An 18610-nucleotide genomic window follows, 5' to 3' on the forward strand; every position below is an offset into this window, starting at 1 on the left:
GGAAAGTAATGATCTCTCCAATTTGATTTTGTGTTTCCAGTTAGCGCTGCTAAAAAATGCTGTCTCTATGTTCATAACCACCTGAAGCCTTATAGGTTGTCCTCTACCCATGTTTCCACTGACTTAACCAAGCAGAAGAAATGAACACAGTATTTGCTAGTTCAACAGCAGTGGTAACATTTGCAGGTTTTCTCAGAGGAACTGATGTGGAGTGAAGAATGAATGGAGAAGCTTTCAAATACAGCTAGACACCATCACAACTGTAACTCCCCAAAAGTATTTGTTATGAAATGGATCGTCTTGGAAAATAGAGACATCAAAGAAAAGATGCAGAGGTGTTTTATTATCTTTCTTTCTGGGCTCTTTATAGAGGGATAGAGGTATGTGACCCAGCCTGTGTTTGCTCCTGGGCAGGCATTGCCAGAGTGTCTGCACTTCTGTTTGTGATAATGTGCATCTGATATTCTGTTTGTATTTTTGACAGGAGATTAGACCTGATCTTGGATTTTCTCTATGTCAATAGACAATGAATGAATCATTAGAGAATTTCTGCATTTTCTAGTTCTGGAAGTATCTTGTACCTCTGTGCCTATAATTTTACTTTCTCATATGACTGTTTCCTTATCAATTATGTCTGTATTTCCATGTTTGTATGCTTGATTTTTCATGTGTCTTTCTTCAGACAGGCTTCACAAAAAAGTGTGGGGCATAATAAATTATTCCATACTTACTATTGAGTTCTATGCCTTAGTTCTAACTCTGCCATGGGTTTGTTGATAAGCCTTATATGTCGGAAAAATAGGATTAAATCTGTATAAGAGCTTTGAGACTGACCCATTCAAATGAGCATGGCTTGATTTAGAGTTCTAAAAAATGCATGACTAGGCCTTCCAAATAGTAAATGTTTTCATTTTCACTGTATTCTGAAGCAACTAAGCTAGTCATTTGCATAACGATCTCTTATTCAAACTTCCTTTGTTTCCTCCTAGGAGTGAGAGCTTACCCTCTCTGTCATTTGGAGAGATGTTTTATCACAACAAGAGTCTTTTCCACCCAGCCACATTTTTCCTCATTGGAATCCCAGGTCTGGAAGAGGTCCATGCCTGGATCTCCCTGCCTTTCTGCTCTGTTTACCTTGTGGCTTTAGTGGGCAACGCTACGATTCTACTAGTCATCAAGGCCAAGCAGACCCTCTGGGAGCCCATGTTCTACTTTCTGGCCATCCTCTCCACAATTGATTTGGCCCTTTCTACAACCTCTGTGCCCCGAATGTTGGGTATCTTCTGGTTTGATGCACACGAGATTAACTTTGGAGCATGTGTGGCCCAGATGTTTTTGATTCATGGCTTCACTGGCATGGAGGCTGAGGTCCTGATGGCCATGGCTTTTGACCGTTATTTGGCCATCTGTGCTCCACTCCACTACACCTCCATCTTAACATCCCGGGTGCTGGTGGGCATGGCTTTATGCATTGTAATTCGTCCACTACTACTCACACTTCCCATGATCTGTCTCATCTACCGCCTACCCTTTTGTCAGGCTCGAATAATAGCCCATTCCTACTGTGAGCACATGGGCATTGCGAAGTTGTCCTGTGGAAATATCCGTACCAATGCTATCTACGGGCTCTTTGTAGTCTCTCTCTTTCTTATGAATCTGGTTCTCATTGGCATTTCCTACGTGTTCATTCTCCGTGCTGTCTTCCGCCTCCCCTCACAGGACGCGCGGCTAAAAGCCCTCAGCACCTGCGGCTCCCATGTTGCAGTCCTCTGCGTTTTCTATATTCCCTCAGTCTTCTCTTTTCTCACTCATCGATTTGGACACAATATACCCCGCTCTATCCATATTCTTGTTGCCAACCTCTATTTGGTTATCCCACCCTCACTTAACCCCATCATTTATGGTGTGAGGACCAAAGAGATACGAGAGAGAGTGCTTCGTGTCTTTATTCTAAAATAGGGACTTCCACCTCCTGTTAAGTTAGCAAGCATTTCGATCCAGCAAGCAACATTGGTGTGTTATTGCCAGAAAGACACTTCTCTTCTAAATTTAGTTCTCCTAAATTACATTCTAGGGGATTTGATCCCCTAGACAGTGTAAAAAGTCTTCATAATATTTCAAGTTCAAGGACCAATTCCTATAGTGGAAGCAAGAACTGTTTGCATTAGTTGTTTTGAGTGACAGTGACCATCTCATCATTACATTTGTTAACGTTGCTTTTCTCCCTCAAATTGTCGTTCTATATTTTCCCTCAGCTTATAAAAAGACGAGGACCCATATAACAAATACCTTTCTTCTCACAACAGACATAAAAATATTAGTGTAATTTATTTTTCTTAAATGTTATTTTTAATCACACACAGGAGACATTTAAGTTGAAATGAACTATGTCTATTACCTCAGTCCAGTTCCACTATTTTTCTTGTCCTCAGAGACTGGAATAATAGCACAGGTTTGCTTTTTTGTCTTTTTTAGAGTCTAAGTTTATCGTTTTAAATTCTGAAATTTTGGGGGGGGGGAGTGGGTTGAACTATAAATTTTAATAATGTAAAAGGTAATGCATTTTGTATCATTCCATAGCCAATTGTTTTATTAAATATTATGTTTAGAGATCTTTCTGTGCTGATATAGATGGGATACAGTTATTTCCTTTTAAAATATAACAGAATCTTTTATTTTCATTTTATTTATCTTCTCATCCTTTGATGTGTATAATAGGTTAATATTTTTAATTTAAGATTACTGTTGTGATATTCATATAAATAATCTTTGTGCATATTCGAAAAATTTCTGAAGTTTCTACAATTAAAGGCAGAATTGTTAGGTAGTAAGTCACTGATAAAATAAGTCATGTTCTTGTTTTCCTGTATTTTGTTTTATACTTACTGTAATTTCTTTCACCTTCCCAAATTTTCTGCCCTGCTTTTTAAAGTCTCACTGCATGGATTTTTGAGTACATTTAACATATTAACGTTTTCCTATAAAGTCTTTATATTTAATACTTTATATTCATCTAATAGATTAACATTTTAAATGAAATTAACACTGATTATAGTACCTATTGCACAGCCTTATATCTCTTTTACACTTAAGGTTCCTGCATAGTTTTACTATATGTCAATATCCTAACATCTATTTTATTACTGTTTTGTGTGTGTGTGTTAGTTTTTACATTTAATTCTAATATAAAAGCAATTTATTTCTTGTATAACGTAAAAAAAATTAAATACTTGTCTGTTTCTATTTTATGTTTTATAATGTAATTGGCTTAATAATTAAGCACTTCCCAACTGTTTTTTATTCTTCTTTAATATTAAATTTTAATACGTACAAGAATCAGCTTTTTATTAATATAGTCAGCTTGTCTGTTTATTCTTCAATCAGTATCATAGTGTTTTGATCTTACAGAATTGAAATATATTTTAATAATTTTTTGAGCTAATTATCCTATAATTTTCTTACTGTCTTTTTGTTCTATGCAATAATTGGTAAAAAATGCTGTCATTTTGACACAGTTAAAAATATCAAAATGGAATTTTGAGTTAATTAATTCCTTGGTTCATTTACTATCAATCAATTAAATGATACTGTTGTAACCCAGGAGAATCAACCTCACTTGGACACAAAGTAGTTTTGAATATTAGGAGCTTTATTACCTGCGCAGGGACTGCAGCCAACCTACACAGAGGAGAACTGCAGCCCCGAGCTCAGGGGGAAGGTTGCTTATATAGGACAGGGGTTACTCAAGAGTTTAGCAGAGCAAGCAAGCTACGTGAACAGAAGCAGATATCAGCAGTTAGTAGCTGTACAAGTTGTTTATTTTATATTTCTTAACATTTACTAGACCCTAGCCTTGAATGTCTCATTGCCCCGCCTGGCATCTCCTGATTAGTTAAGCTCATGGTCAATACCCTTGTGGTCATAGCTGATGCATACCTTCCTCTTCAAGAATTTTTGCAAAAACAACTCGAGTTCAAGGAACCCAGGAGAGGTTCCTTCTAGCAGATGGAGAATTACTGGGTTATAACAATACATGTATTTCTTAAAATATTCACTGAGAATTAACTATGACCCTCACTTGGATAAGCACAGATGATAAATATCCCTTGGTGAAATGTCCCGGCACTCTCTTTCCTAGAATTCTCTTCCCTCTAAATGTCCAGTTTACAGTTGGTTGCAGGAAAAGTATACATAAGCTGCTGGAGCAAATGTCAAACAGCAGCCATTTTTTTCTCTAGTTAATGTTCCCTTGTTTATGGCAGTGATAGATCAGCACAGCAATACCAAAAGTATCCTAATGACAGTTTCACATTCTCCTTTTCAATTTGGATCCCTTTTATGTTATCTTCATGTCAATTTGGTGTGGGTAAGACTTCCAGTACTATGTTAAATAAGAGTGGCCAAAGTGGATATATCTGTCTTGTTCCTGTTCTTAAGAGAAATGTTTTTAGTTTTTGTCCATTGAGTATGATGTTGGCTGTAGGTCTTTCTTATATGGCCTTTTTTATGTTGAGATATGATCCCTCTATTCTCACATTGCTGAGCATTTTTATCAGAAATGGGTTCTAAATTTTGTCAAATGCTTTTTCAAAGTGTAATTATAGTAAATAAAACCAAATGAGTGTGTCTGTGTTCCAGTAAAACATTTGCAAAATTCTCACAGCAACTTTATTTATAATTGCCAAATAATGGAAATAACCCAAATGTCCTTCAATGAGTGAATGGTTAAACAAATGGTAACATATTCATACCATGGACTATAGTCATCAGTCAAAATGAACTATTGATACAGACAACAACTTGGATGAATATCCGGATAATTTACATTGAGTGAAAAAGCCAGTCCCCCAAAGATTTCAAACTATATTATTTCATTTACATAGCATTGTTTAAATGATAAAATTATTACAATGAATAACAGATTAGTGGTTACCAGGATGTTAGGTCAATGGAGTCAGGTGGGAGTGATAAAAAAGCCTATAAAAGGACAATTTTGGCCCTGGACAGTTTGGCTCAGCAGTTGGATCATCAGCCAAAGGACCGAAGGCTCTCAGGTTCAATGCAGGTTGAACCTGGGTTACAGGTTTGATCCCTGGCCCTTGTCAAGATTGTGCAAGAGGCAAACAATTGATGTATCTCTCTCACATTGATGTTACTCGCTCTCTCTTCCTCCTTCCTTTCTACTCTATCTAAAAATCAATGGCAAACATCCTCAGGTGAGGATTTAAAAAAAATAACATAAGGAGATAATTTTGGGGATCCTTGTGCTGATGGTAGCAAAAGGATACACAGTGCTATAACAGGAAATGTTTTGGTTCTGTGATTGTTTTTACGTGTTAAGTCTGTGTCTGTTTGGGTTTCAGGTTTGTTTGATGTTGTCTATCTATAGGTGTTTGTCGAATGTTTTTTGTGAGGATGACTACTGATTTTAAAGGTGACTTTTTGAATTTGAATTCATGTGAAAATTAGTATTAAATAAAACATACTTAAGGCATTTTACATGTATTATTATATGTGTATGGCTTTTATTTCTGTGCTTGTTGGTTCTCTACATCTGTCTTTCTCTGCCTTAATAATTTGCAATGTTCCTTACTAGCCTCAATATAAGAAGGTCTTGGGTGTTATACTTGCTCATTAAAAAGTACCAAAAATAGAGATTATTTTGGTTCAGAATTGCAGACAATATTTTTTCACAGCATTAATTATTAATCATCATAAAAGATCTATTCTTGGATTCAAATTGTGTCATGAATTTTTCTTCTTTTTCACCAGTAGATCAATGCAGATAAAAGTAGTATTATGACTGCCTTCTTTTGTACTCTGCTAAAATACTAACTAATCATTAAAAGGTATTTCTATGCTTTCTTTTAATAATTTCTAGAAATGATTCATATATTCTCCTATTCCAGCCAAACTCAAAATGCCCCATGAAAATAAAGCCATGTTCCATCCATCCATGTATTTTTTTAGGCATCTCAAGGCTTGAGCTTGTGCATGCCTAGTTTGCCTTGACCTTCTGTTATGTTTACATTGTGGTTCTAATTTGCAATATAATGATTTTGATAGTTGTATAAACAGAGAACACCCTCTAATATCTAGAAATCTTCCTGGATATTTCATCAGTCATATCTGGCCCTCCCCACATTCTTGACACCATGTATGTTGTCTACCCTCTGGATTCATGCTCATGATATTGGTTTTGTAGCCTGTGTAGATCAAATGTTTTTCATACACACCTTCACAGGATTGGATCTACTGTCCTCCTATCAATGGCATTTGGCTGCTATGACATGTTGGGTATTGTCCAGAATTGGACTGGGTAGTGTATTGAGTAAAGTCTTGTTCACACTGCCCATGACCTACCTAATTCACCATCTGCCCTGTTGTGATGCCTGAATTATTGCCCACATTGGCATTGCCAAGTTGGTCTGTGCCAACATTTAAATCAATGCCATGTAGGGTCTCTGTTTCTTTCTCCCATGTCCTTATCATGGTACTAGTTGGAATCTTCTATGGCTATATCTTCAGTGCTGTATTCTGCCTTAAATCCCCAAAATACCCATCACAAGATGCTGAGCACCTGTGGCTCCTATGCAGTCATGTTTGTGCTTTATATACACTCTTTCTCCTTCATTTGTTACACATGTACTGTACTCATGTAAGTTGTTAATAATAGAAGAAACAGGAAAATTCCAAAATGAAGTCAGAGTGAATGGAAGCTACACAGACCATCTCCCAGGACCAAACTGGAATTACAACTAAAATAAAGACAAATCTTTGGGAAAAAGCAACAGAAAAGCAGCTTGTAAGGACCACATAACCAGAAACACTGAATCAAACCTGGTAAGTCTGTGGAGGCATGAGAGGTGGGCCGGGAGCCCACAGACAGCAGCAGTCTTAGCTGTGAGGAGTGTTTTCGGGGTTAAGTTCTCAAGCCGGCTCCACAGCACAGAGCGGAAAGACAGAATGCTAAATTAGCCACAGCCACTCACTTTGGGGTCTAGCCAAGGGAGGTCAGACCGGACTGGAACTGTGTGGGTGCACTCAGAGCTTTTGCTGTGTTGTGGCCCTGCAGGACGCTGGGCATCTTACTCCTTCCCAGGGCTCTGGGAAGAGGCAGCGGCCCCTCCCCCAGAAATTCAATCCCAACCTGGTGGGCCAAAATATATGCAAATTGGGGCTTATTAACGACCAGCATCTGACCCACCCTTGGCAAATCCTCTTATGCCGAACACCTGAGGGAGTTTTTCATTCAACTGAGAACCCAAGGCTCTTCAAGTAACTAAGACTAATAGCCACCAGGCAAAAAGCTAGAGGATAATTGAACCATTCATGTCCTTGCAAATCTACCCAGAAAAGTGAACTTGACAGTGGTCTTTAACATGGGTCCTCCCTCACTCATCCAAACCCAGTAGAGGGAGCAGAACACCAATACCCATAGAAAAAAATTGGCAGGCTCAAAAACCCACTGAGATAGGCAAAATGGTGAAACAAAGAAACAAATCCCAAATGAAAGAACAAGAGACCTCTACCAAAGATGAGATAAATGAAATGTAGTTAACCAAGTAATCAGAGGTATAGTTGAGAGCCGTGATATTGAGGAAGATCAACAGCATTATAAGGACCTCAACACCATGAATGAAGATATAGAAATATTAAAAACCAACCAAGTGGAAATGCAGAATGACATAGAAGAAATAAAGAACATATTGGAAGGACTAATCATCAAAGTAGAGAAAGCTGGGGACTGGATCAGTGAATTAGAAGACAGGGTAGAAAAAATTAACCAATCAGAAAACCAAAAAGAAAAACCAATTAAAAAACAGGAAGACAGCTTAAGAGAACTGTGGGACAACTGGAAACATAATAATATTCGCATCATTTAGGAGTCCTCAAAAAAGAAGAAAATGATCAAGAGTTAGAGAATATATTTAAATAAATTGTGACAGAAAAATTTCCTAATTTGGTGAAGGAAGAAGGCATTCAAATTCAAGAAGCACAGACAACCCCAAGTAAGAAGAACCCAAACAGGTCCACACCAAGACACATAGTAATTAAAATGCCAAAAATTAAAGACAAAGAGAGAATCCTAAAGGCAGCAAGAGATAAGCAAGTCTACCTACCAAGGAACCCCTATAAGGTTATCAGCTGGCTTCTCAGCAGAAACATTACAGGCCAGAAGAGAATAGCATGAACTAATCACGGTCATGAAAAACAAGAATCCAAGACTACTCTACACAGCAAGGCTATCATTAAAAATAGAAGATCAAATAAAGAGCTTACCAGACAAAAAAAGGCTAAGGGAATACATTATCACCAACCAGCACTACAAGAAATGTTAAAAGGACTGATGTAATTAGTAGAAGAAATAGGAAGAAAAATATAACCACACTAAACAAAAATGGCAATAAATAAGTACATATCAATAATCACCTTAAATGTAAATAGATTGAATGCTCCAATAAAAAGACCCAGAGTAGTTGATCAGATAAAAAAGCATGACTCATATACATGTTGTTTATAAGAGACCCACCTGTAAACAAAGACTCACATAGGTTGAAAGTGAAGGGATGGAAAAAACCTTCCAAGCAAACAGAAAGGAAAAAAATGCTGGGGTAGCAATACTCATATGTGATAAAATAGATTTCAAAATGAAGGTCATAACTAGAGACAAAGAAGGTCACTACATAATATTGAAAGGATCTATCCAACAGGAAAATATAACCTTGGTAAACATATATGCACCCAATATAGGAGCACCAAAATATATTAAAAATCTTCTGGAGGACTTCAAAGGAGAAATTGATAGCAATACAATCATAGCAGGGGACTTCAACACCCAGGTGACATTACTGGATAGATCCTCTAGACAAAAAATTTGGAAGGTAACACAGACTCTAAATAAAGCACTAGACCAAATGAATTTAATAGATATCTACAGAGAATTACACCAGAAAACTACAGAATTCACACTCTTCTCAAGTGCACATGGGACATTCTCAAAGATAGACCACATGTTAGTGTTGTAGCTCACTGTCCTTAGAATCCAATAAAGAAAAACAACTTGTCTTTGAGCTGCCCTAATTAACAACCTCAGGGACAGCAAGATGAACAACGGGGAATGTTATAGATGGCTTTAGCCCCATAAAAATTAACCAGAGTTTGACCTTCACTGGGAATTTGAAAAGCAAAATCCTTCAGGAAAAGGGAGGACAGAAATGGCCCCAAGGCCAGAGTGTCCTGCATGCTCTGTAAATAAACGGATAGGGAGAAACTGAAGCTCCCTTTACCCCATAAAACTGTAACTGTTAAACATATATGTATTGCACCTAACTAACCGCTGATATCCATCTCGAATTTGTTAGTTTTTAAAACTTAGATAATAGAATGAATAGCAGGATAGATGTATGCTGACCCAGTTCACCCAGTTCCTTTTTGCCTCAGCCCCCTCCCACCTCCATTCCCTCCTGCTTATCGCTAACTGCCTCTGCTTCTGTACACGTAGCTTGCTTGCTCTGCTAAACTCTTGAATGACCCCTGCCCTATATAAGCAACCCACCCCCTGAGCTCGGGGCTGCAGTTCTCCTCTGTGTAGGTTGGCTGCAGTCCCTACACAGGTAATAAAGCATCCCCAAAAACTGAAAAATTGAGTCTGAGTGTGGTTGATCTCCTGGGTTACAACAGTTAGGGCACAAACGAAGGCTCTACAAGTGTAAGAAGATTGAAATCATATCAAGCATCTTCTCAGATCACAATGGCATGCAACTAGAAATCAATTGCAACAAAAAACATGCAAGGACATTTGAACACATGGAGGCTAAATAGCATGTTATCAAACAATGAATGTGTTACCAAGGAGATCTAAGAAGAAATAAAAAACTTCCTGGAAACCAATGAAAATGAACACACAACACAAAATCTATGGGATGCAGCGAAAGCAGTTCTGAGAGGGAAGTTCATAGCACTACAGGCCTACCTCAAGAAGCAAGAAAAATTTCTAATAGACTATCTAACCTCACGACTTGAAGCACTAGAAAGAAAACAGGAAGAAAACCCCAGAGAAAGTAGAAGGAAGGAAATAGCAAAGATCAGAGCAGACATAAGACATAGAGACCAAAAAAAAAAAAAAAAAAATTCCTAGGATAAATGAAAAAAGAGATGGTTTTTCAAAAAGATGAACAAGATTGATGGACCCTTAGCTACACTCCCCAAGAAACAAAGAGAGAGAACCCAAATACACAAAATCAGAAATGAAAGAGAAGTAACAACTAACACCACAGAAATACAAAGGATTGTTAACAAATACCATGATACAATTATATGGCAACAAATAACAAATACAATTATATGGCAACAAATTCGACAATTTAAGAGGAATGGACAAATTTCTAGAAACACATAGTCTCCCAAAATTGGACTGGGAAGAGAAAGAACACTTGAACAGACTAATAACTACTCTGGAAATTGAAGATGTAATCAAGGTTCTCCCAGCAAACAAAAGCCCAGGCCCAGACGGCTTCATGAGGGAGTTTTACTGAACATTCAAAGAACAACAACGCCCATTTTCCTAAAACTATTCCAAAAAATTCAAGAAGAAAGACGACTTTCCAAACAAGTTTCATGAGGCCAGCATAATTCTAATTCCAAAACCAGAAAAAGTCACTACAAATAAAGAAAACTACAGGCTAATATTCCTGATGAACATAGATGCCAAAATCCTGAACAAAATACTAGCAAATCAAATCCGGCTATACATAAAAAAAATTATTCACCATGACCAAATGGGATGCATCCCAAGGATGCCAGATTTGCAAATAAATAAATGTGATACACCACATAAACAAAATGAAAGATAAAAACCACATGATCATATTAATAGATGATGAAAAAGCATTCGACAAAATCTAGCACCTATTTCTGATGAAAATGCACATCAGTGTGGGAATAGAGGGATCATATCTTGACGTAATAAAGGCCATATATGAAAGACTTATAGCCAACATCATACTCAATGGCTAAAAACTAAAATAATTTTCCTTAAGAATAGGAATAAGACAGGGATGCCCATGTTTGCCACTCTTATTTAACATAGTACCTGAAAGTCTTAGCCACAGCAATCAGACAGGAAAAAAATAAAATGGATCCAAATGGGAAAGGAGGAAATGAAACTGTCTTTATTTGCAGCTGTCATGATATTATACATAGAAAACATTAAAGACTCCATCAAAAATCTACTAGACTTAATAAATAAATTTGGCAAAGAGGTAGGATACAAAATTAATGTCAATAAATTCATGACATCCTTATACACTGATGATGAACTCACAGAAAGAGAAACTAAAAAACACAATTCTATTTACTGTCACGGAAAAAAAATTAAGATACCTAAGAATAAACTTAATCAAAGAAGTAAAGGACCCATTTGCAGAAAACTATAGGACATTGAAAAAAGAAACAGAGGAATATATAAAAAAGTGGAAGCACATACCTTATTCATGGATTGGAAGAATTAACATCATTAAAATGTCCATACTACCCAAAGCAATCTATAGATTCAATGCAATCGCCATCAAAATGCCAACGACATGCTTTACAGAACTAGAACAAATACTTGAAAAGTTCATATGGAACAAAAAAGACCCCGAATAGCCAATGAATCTTGAAAAAGAAGGACAAAGTAGATGAGATCACAATACCGGATATCAGGTTATACTACAAAGCTACTGTAATCAAAACATCCTGGTACTGGAATAAGAACAGGCCTACAGACCAGTGGAACAGAACAGAGAACCTGGAAATTAACCCAAGGCATTATGCTCAATTAATATTTGACAAAGGTGGCAAGAGCATACAGTGGACGAAAAACAGCCTCTTTAATAAATGGTGTTGGGGCAATTGGACAGCTACATCAAAAAAATGAAACTAGACCATCAACTTACACCATACACAATAATAAACTCAAAATGGATAAAAGACTTAAATGTGAATTGTGAATTCATAAAAATCCTATAAGAAAATGTAGGCAACAAAATTTTGGACATCATATGGAGCAGAATTTTCACTGATACATCCCCTTAAGCAACAGAAACAAAGGAGAAAATGAACACATGAGACTATATCAAAGTAAAAAGCTGCTGCACAGCAAAAGAAACAGGCATCAAAATGGAAAGGAAACTCACTGTATGAGAGAGCATCATTGCCAATGATACTTCAGATAAGGGGTTCATTTCCAAAATATATAGGGTGCTCATCCAGCTCAACAAAAGGAAGACAAAGAACCCAATTAAAAAGTGGGCAGAGGAACTAAATAGAAACCTCTCCAAACAGGACATACAAATGACCAAGGGACATATGTAGAATGCTCAACATCACTAATCATCATAGAGATTCAAATTAAAACAACAATGAGTTATCTCCTCACACCTGTCAGAATGTTTGCCATCCACTCATCATCAAACAAGTGTTGTAGAGGTTGTGGAGAAAAGGGGACTCTAGTACACTGCTGGTGGAAATGCAGACTGGTGCAGCCACTATGGAAAACAATATGATGTTACCTCAAAAAATTAAAAATTGAATTGCCATTTGACCCAGTGATCCCACTTCTAGGAATATACCCTAAGATGCCTGAAACACCAATCTGAAAGAATGTATGTACCCTATGTTCATAGCAGCACTATTTGCAATAGCTAAGTTTTGGAAACATCTGAAGTGTTCATAAGTAGATGAGTGGAGAACAAAGCTATGGTACATGAACACAATGGAGTACTATTCAGCTGTAAGAAAGAAAGAGCTCTTATTCTTAGAGACAACATGGAAGGACCTGGAGAGTATTATCGTAAGCAAAACAAGCCAAGCAGAGAAAGACAAATATCACATAATCTCACTTATTTGTGGAATATAATGAACATAACAAGTCTGAGGAACAGGGTAGATCCAGAGACGTGGAAGTAGGGTACAGACTGACAACCCTCAGAAGAAGGGGTTGGGGGGGGTTGGAAGAGATAAACCACAGAACTTATATGCATGTACGCATAACCGATGAACACAGACAACAAGCCTGGGGACGGGGTGGTGGGCATGGGGAGGAGAGTGTCAATGGGGGAAAAAGGAGAAACATCTATAACAAAAATTAATTAATTAATTAAAAACATACCAAAATTATATTTGCCAAAATATTTACATTAGCTAATGCTGATTGGTGGGATTTTGATTAATAATTATTTTCTACATTGTGTTTTTCTGCAGGTAACAAATAAATGTATTTTCTGCTTAGTAAATCAATCAATCAATCAATAAATAAAATTAAAAAAATAATAGGGGAAACAGTGCAGGGTGCATAGGAACTCTGCACTATCTTCTAATTATTGTATAGATTTAAAATTCAAAAAACAAAGTTTATCTAAAAAGTAAAAAGGAAAAAATCACAGATTTTAGAAAGTTCAGGTTCTTATGAGCATGTAATTGGTCAACAGTCTCTTAGAACAACTAATACAGATGTATAACATATTAGAAATTAAAATCACATTTGAAGGATCAGGGAGTTCTCAAGGCTGTCAAGTTATTACAAGACCAAGGTAAACTAGGAAGCAGAACCTAAAAGGATGGCTTGGCACTTGTGGTCACTTTTTGTCTGAAAACAATTGGCTCTTATGTAAGATAATCAAGAAGGTAAGTCACATTTGCTTTGCCAGTTGGGCAATGTTATACTGGAGTTTAGAATTTAGGGCACATGAACATGGATCTAGTTAATGCCAAGCAGTGATTGCTACTTTTTTATGAGCTTTTTATATAATAAAGTAAAAAAAGTTAAGATAGTAGTATTTATATTTGATGAGAAAACAAGACATGTACCACAGTGTACCTCAATTTTAATCTGTGTCTTAAGGTTTGTGCTGAACAGTGAAAGAAAACTTTATTTACATTATTTCCTTCTTTAAAATATTTTTTTAATGAGGATTATTAAATGCAAACATAGAAAAGTCTGAGGTTATTTATAAATACTGAAGATTATGAAAGCTCTGCTATGCTAAATGGACAAGGCAACAGAGAATTACTTAGTGGGAACTTAAGCTGCATTTGGTTGCTCAAATCTATTTTTGACTTTGTGAAGAAACATGAGGGACTTATTTTGAAATAAAATAAATGGCATTATCCACAAAGTAAGTAGCATTTTTTGTTTATTATCAACAGTTATTGTGTGAATTACTATCAGGCAAACTATGTTATCCCTCATTTAAACTTTAACCACTTGAGGTATTTATTGTTTTATTCCCCCTTTACTGCAGAAGAATATTAAATCTTAATGACATTAAGTGGCTTGCTCAACATAACACAGGTAGTAAGTGAATGAGCCATCATGGGGATACATGCAATTACAGTCCACTGTGTTTGGGCTCAGTCACATTAGTATACTTGCTTTGAGGGGAGTAAGAGTTCTGATCTGTGTAATGACCTATCTTCTAGGCAAGGAGTGTAATTGGTTCACATAGGCTCAGGTCATCAGTGGTTCTAAATAGTTGGCCCCCTTATCCCTAGTTGGCCCCTTTATCCCTAGAGGAGGGCTGAAACCCTGGTGAACGACATCTGGGCCCTCCTTCCTTTACAAATATGGCTCTAGGGAATTCAAGATTCTTTCCTTTTGGGAATATCATATAAAGCACAAAAAGTCCATACCTTATTTGGGTACACAGGATCAGAATTGCCTATGGTATACAGTTTGGTAAGTGTACTACCCCTTTTCTCAGCCCATGAATAGGATGACTGCAGTGAAGAAAGTAAAAAAGATAGGAATGTCATAAAGCTGAGGAGAGCAACAGGACTGAGATTGGGTTCACGACATAAAGGAAGTTTTATGTTTACATGTAACAGCAAACGTACCACTGATAAATCTTGTTTGAATTTTTATCTTTTCAACCATTATAAGGTCAGATGTCTCAATTGGGAAGATTTATTCATTGTTTCCTGTCAGGGTGAGGTACAAAAATAAAATAAAATAAAATAAACCATAATCCATAAATGTGTTCTCTCACATCCCAAAGTTAGGGCACTTCCAAGTAAAATACATTATCAAACAACAATGAAAATAATCTTGTGCATTTCTGAGTACTGATCTGTGCAGTGCTGGACAAAATCAACCCCATACTCAAAAAGAATATTGTGCTTTAAAACAGATTTCAGCATAGGAAAAAACAAAACAAAACAGCAACATGATCTGTCTCTGGAAGTCACAAGATTGTGCTAACATATTTCCATGGGTAGTGTTAGCACATGCCACCTATTGCTCAGGGTCTCGGATTTTCAGTATCTTGTGCTTTGGAGAGGCATTTTTTTTTTTGTATTGGAAAGATTAACCATTAACCTCCTTTACCAGCTGAAATTTTCAAGGTAGTCACTAAGCCTTGAGTCCTTGTCACAGATTATCTCCATCATCTAAGTCTTAGGACCCTTTCAGGATACACCCTAAACTATATTTTCTTTTTTTAAAGAAATATTGTAGAGCACCTATATTTTGTTTATTACTTCCTTAACAGACTACAAGGATCACAATTAAAATAATCTATAGATAAGCAATTTTAAATTCACTAGTAAAAAGAAAAATCTCTTAAAAATATATTTAAAATTCCCTTAACAAATATTCCAGGCTCAGTATTAGATTTTGGGTATAAAGATATCTATCAATAAGAGAGAGTTTCATGAACATTACAAACTGCAGTGTCTAAAAATTAGATTAAAACAGCAGATAAATATAATTTTAAATACTTTTATAAAATATTATTCCAAAGATAATATGTCTTCAGGAGGAAGATTATTCTGTCACTATTTTTCCTGTCGTTCCAAATTTGAAAGATATCTGCTTTCTTCTTCTGTCTACCAGAATCTACTTTGAAGTCTTTTTGCATGTCTTTTCTCTCTCTTTTAAAAATTATTGTCAGCCACTGTAGAATGAATAATATACCCATGAATAATGGGAGCTCCATTTCTGCAGTTATTTATTATTCCACAGAGCTTAAAATGATTTAGATTCTCCTTAAAAGCCAGGGGAAAAATTATTTAATCTTTTGTGTAATAACTACTTGCCAAATTTCATCATTTTTCACAGCCTTCATATATAATGGAAATATCTCACTGTTTACATCTCATAAATTTTATATAAATATGTGCTTAGTTATAAAGAAATTTGAGATTAAACCAGAGTTATTTGATAAGAAATAACCTCTGGTTTTCATATCTGTAAATTTTTGTTGCCCGACAGTAATTATGCTTTTAGTCCCCTAACCGTCTGTTTTACCACTCCATGTGCTTGGCCAGCAGCACAACTTTTGAAGCCATGGAACACACTCAATGATGTGTTAAGATGAAGAAGCTCCACTAAAATGACTTCTAACATTACATAATACCTTACTTTATGGTCTCTTTCCCCCTAGCTCCCTTTTTCTATGTCCCAATTAAAACATTTCTTAGACTAGCCAAGCCTTTCATACTTAAGCGTCTAAACCAAACATTTCTATTGGCATGGAGAGTCTTTTCCCTCTTTGGCTGGGTATTCCTGACTTTTAACTTCAGGCCAATATTGATTTATTCCAACAAATTATTTTATATTTACTTTGCCTTAATCATAATAGAATTATGAATCATAAAATACTAGATGAGAGAATATTTATTTTACTTGGTTTTCCACTGTAATGGGGAGCACTATAAAGACTCCTTTAAGACTTGGGACACTTTACTAGTTCCAAGTGGGTTGGTCATTATGAAATCTAGAATGCTCTTTATAGTTCAGTGTATTTTTGTTTTCTCTATTTTATCTTCTCCTTAATACTTTGGTTAACTGATTACTGTTTTTGAACCACTGGTCACTAACATACATAAATGAGGAAATTAATATATTATTAACATTCTGTGTACTATCTGAGTTTGCATGTAATCCACTTTGGAGATCAAAACCTCTGAGGATTATCATTCAAAGAAAATAAATTTAAACATTTCCCCCTCTGATGTAATTTTTAACAATCTCTAGAGCTCTTTTAGAAATTTAAAAATATAATCACAAAGGAGAAACAATTACTTGAGCCTGTGTGTTATTGTATTGTGTTTTTGGATAGGATTTTAATTTCACCAGCAGGGATCAATTGTCATTAGTACTTATGGGGAAAACTGATAGAAAGGGTTGCTAAGCACAAAAGAATAGCATGGTCCTTGTTAATAATATGTTATGTGGGAAAAGAGCAGAAACAAGTTGATGAAGAGGGTAATGGATGAGTGTGTGTGTGTGTGTGTGTGCGTGCGTTTGTATAAAATCCTATTTATTCATTCATTCATTTATTCACTCAGTCTTTACCCTTTAATTATGAGTGTATGCATATATATATATAGCATATATATGTAAACAAGGAGACACATACATAAATGCATACAGTAAAAGGTGGCCTTGCATAGAATAAAAATGAATTATAAAACAAAGATTTAGAGTAATGAAATTAATTGAGTTTTCTATAATAAATCCGATTTTAAAAGTTTTACTAGGAAGGTTTCTCAATTATTCTGACAACAAAGCAATTGATGAGGTTATTGATAATGGGATAAACAAATAAGATATCTACTTTTTCCCAGTACTATAAAACAGCATGGTAACAGACTAGTACCTTCCAATGAACACATTCATAAGAAATCACAAGCAAGATGTTTCATTCTCATGATATCCAGCTATACTCCTCCTCCTTCTTGCTGTTGGAAATCCCAACTGGAACACATCCACATCTGGATTGGCTTTCCTTTTTGAGTTGTGTATCTGATTGCAATCATAGGAAATGTCATCATCCTGTTTGTCATCGAGACTGAGTGTAGCCTTCACCAGCCCATGTTCTACTGTCTGGCTATGTTGGCTACCATTGATTTGGGTATTTCCACAGCCACCATCCGTAAGATGCTGGGCATATTCCGGTTCAGCCTCAGGGAGATCCTTTTTAATGCCTGCCGCACTCAGATGTTTTTTCATTCACATCTTTACTGGCGTGGGGTCAGTAGTCCTTCTTGCCATGGCTTATGGCTGCTATGTAGCTATCTGTAACCCTCTTCATTATAGCACAATTCTTACTAACAAAATAGTATCCCTTATTGGTTTTGGGTGGTTGGGAGATCTTTCCTCACTGTTTTCCCCTTTGTATTTCTCATCTTGCGATTGCCCTTTTGTGGACACCATGTCATCCCCCCACACATACTGTGAGCACAGGGGTCTTGCTCACTTCATGTGTGCAAACATCAGGGTCAACATCATATATGGTTTGGGGACCACTGCCATCTTGGGACTTGACATTATAGCCATTGCTCTCTCCTACATTCACATTCTTCGTGCTTTGTCCATCTCCCTTCCCATGAGACCAGGAAGTCTCTCAGCACCTGTAGTTCCCATGTCTGTATAAATTTGACCTTTTATACCCCAGCTCTTGTCTCTTTTATGACACATTTCTTGGGCCAAAATGTTCCTAGCTACATTCATATCCTTCTGGCTAATCTCTATGTAGTTATTCCACCAATGCTCAACCTTATCATCTGTGGAATTAGGAGCAAGCAGATTTGTGAAAGGGTGTTCAGAATACTCATCCATCAATAA

At 36.3% G+C, this 18610-nt stretch overlaps 1 protein-coding gene and 1 pseudogene across 1 annotated transcript; both read left to right on the top strand.

Annotated features, from left to right (window-relative positions):
* The first annotated feature begins 1023 nt into the window (after positions 1-1023).
* On the top strand, positions 1024-1959 carry LOC118628362 (olfactory receptor 52J3). The gene has a single exon (XM_036259266.1). The coding sequence runs from the start codon at positions 1024-1026 to the stop codon at positions 1957-1959; it is 936 nt and encodes a 311-aa protein (XP_036115159.1).
* Positions 1960-17679: 15720 nt separating this feature from the next.
* On the top strand, positions 17680-18610 carry LOC118628983 (annotated as a pseudogene).

Source organism: Molossus molossus, unplaced genomic scaffold (assembly GCF_014108415.1).
Source record: "Molossus molossus isolate mMolMol1 unplaced genomic scaffold, mMolMol1.p scaffold_m16_p_13, whole genome shotgun sequence".
NCBI classification, from domain to species: Eukaryota; Metazoa; Chordata; class Mammalia; order Chiroptera; family Molossidae; genus Molossus; species Molossus molossus.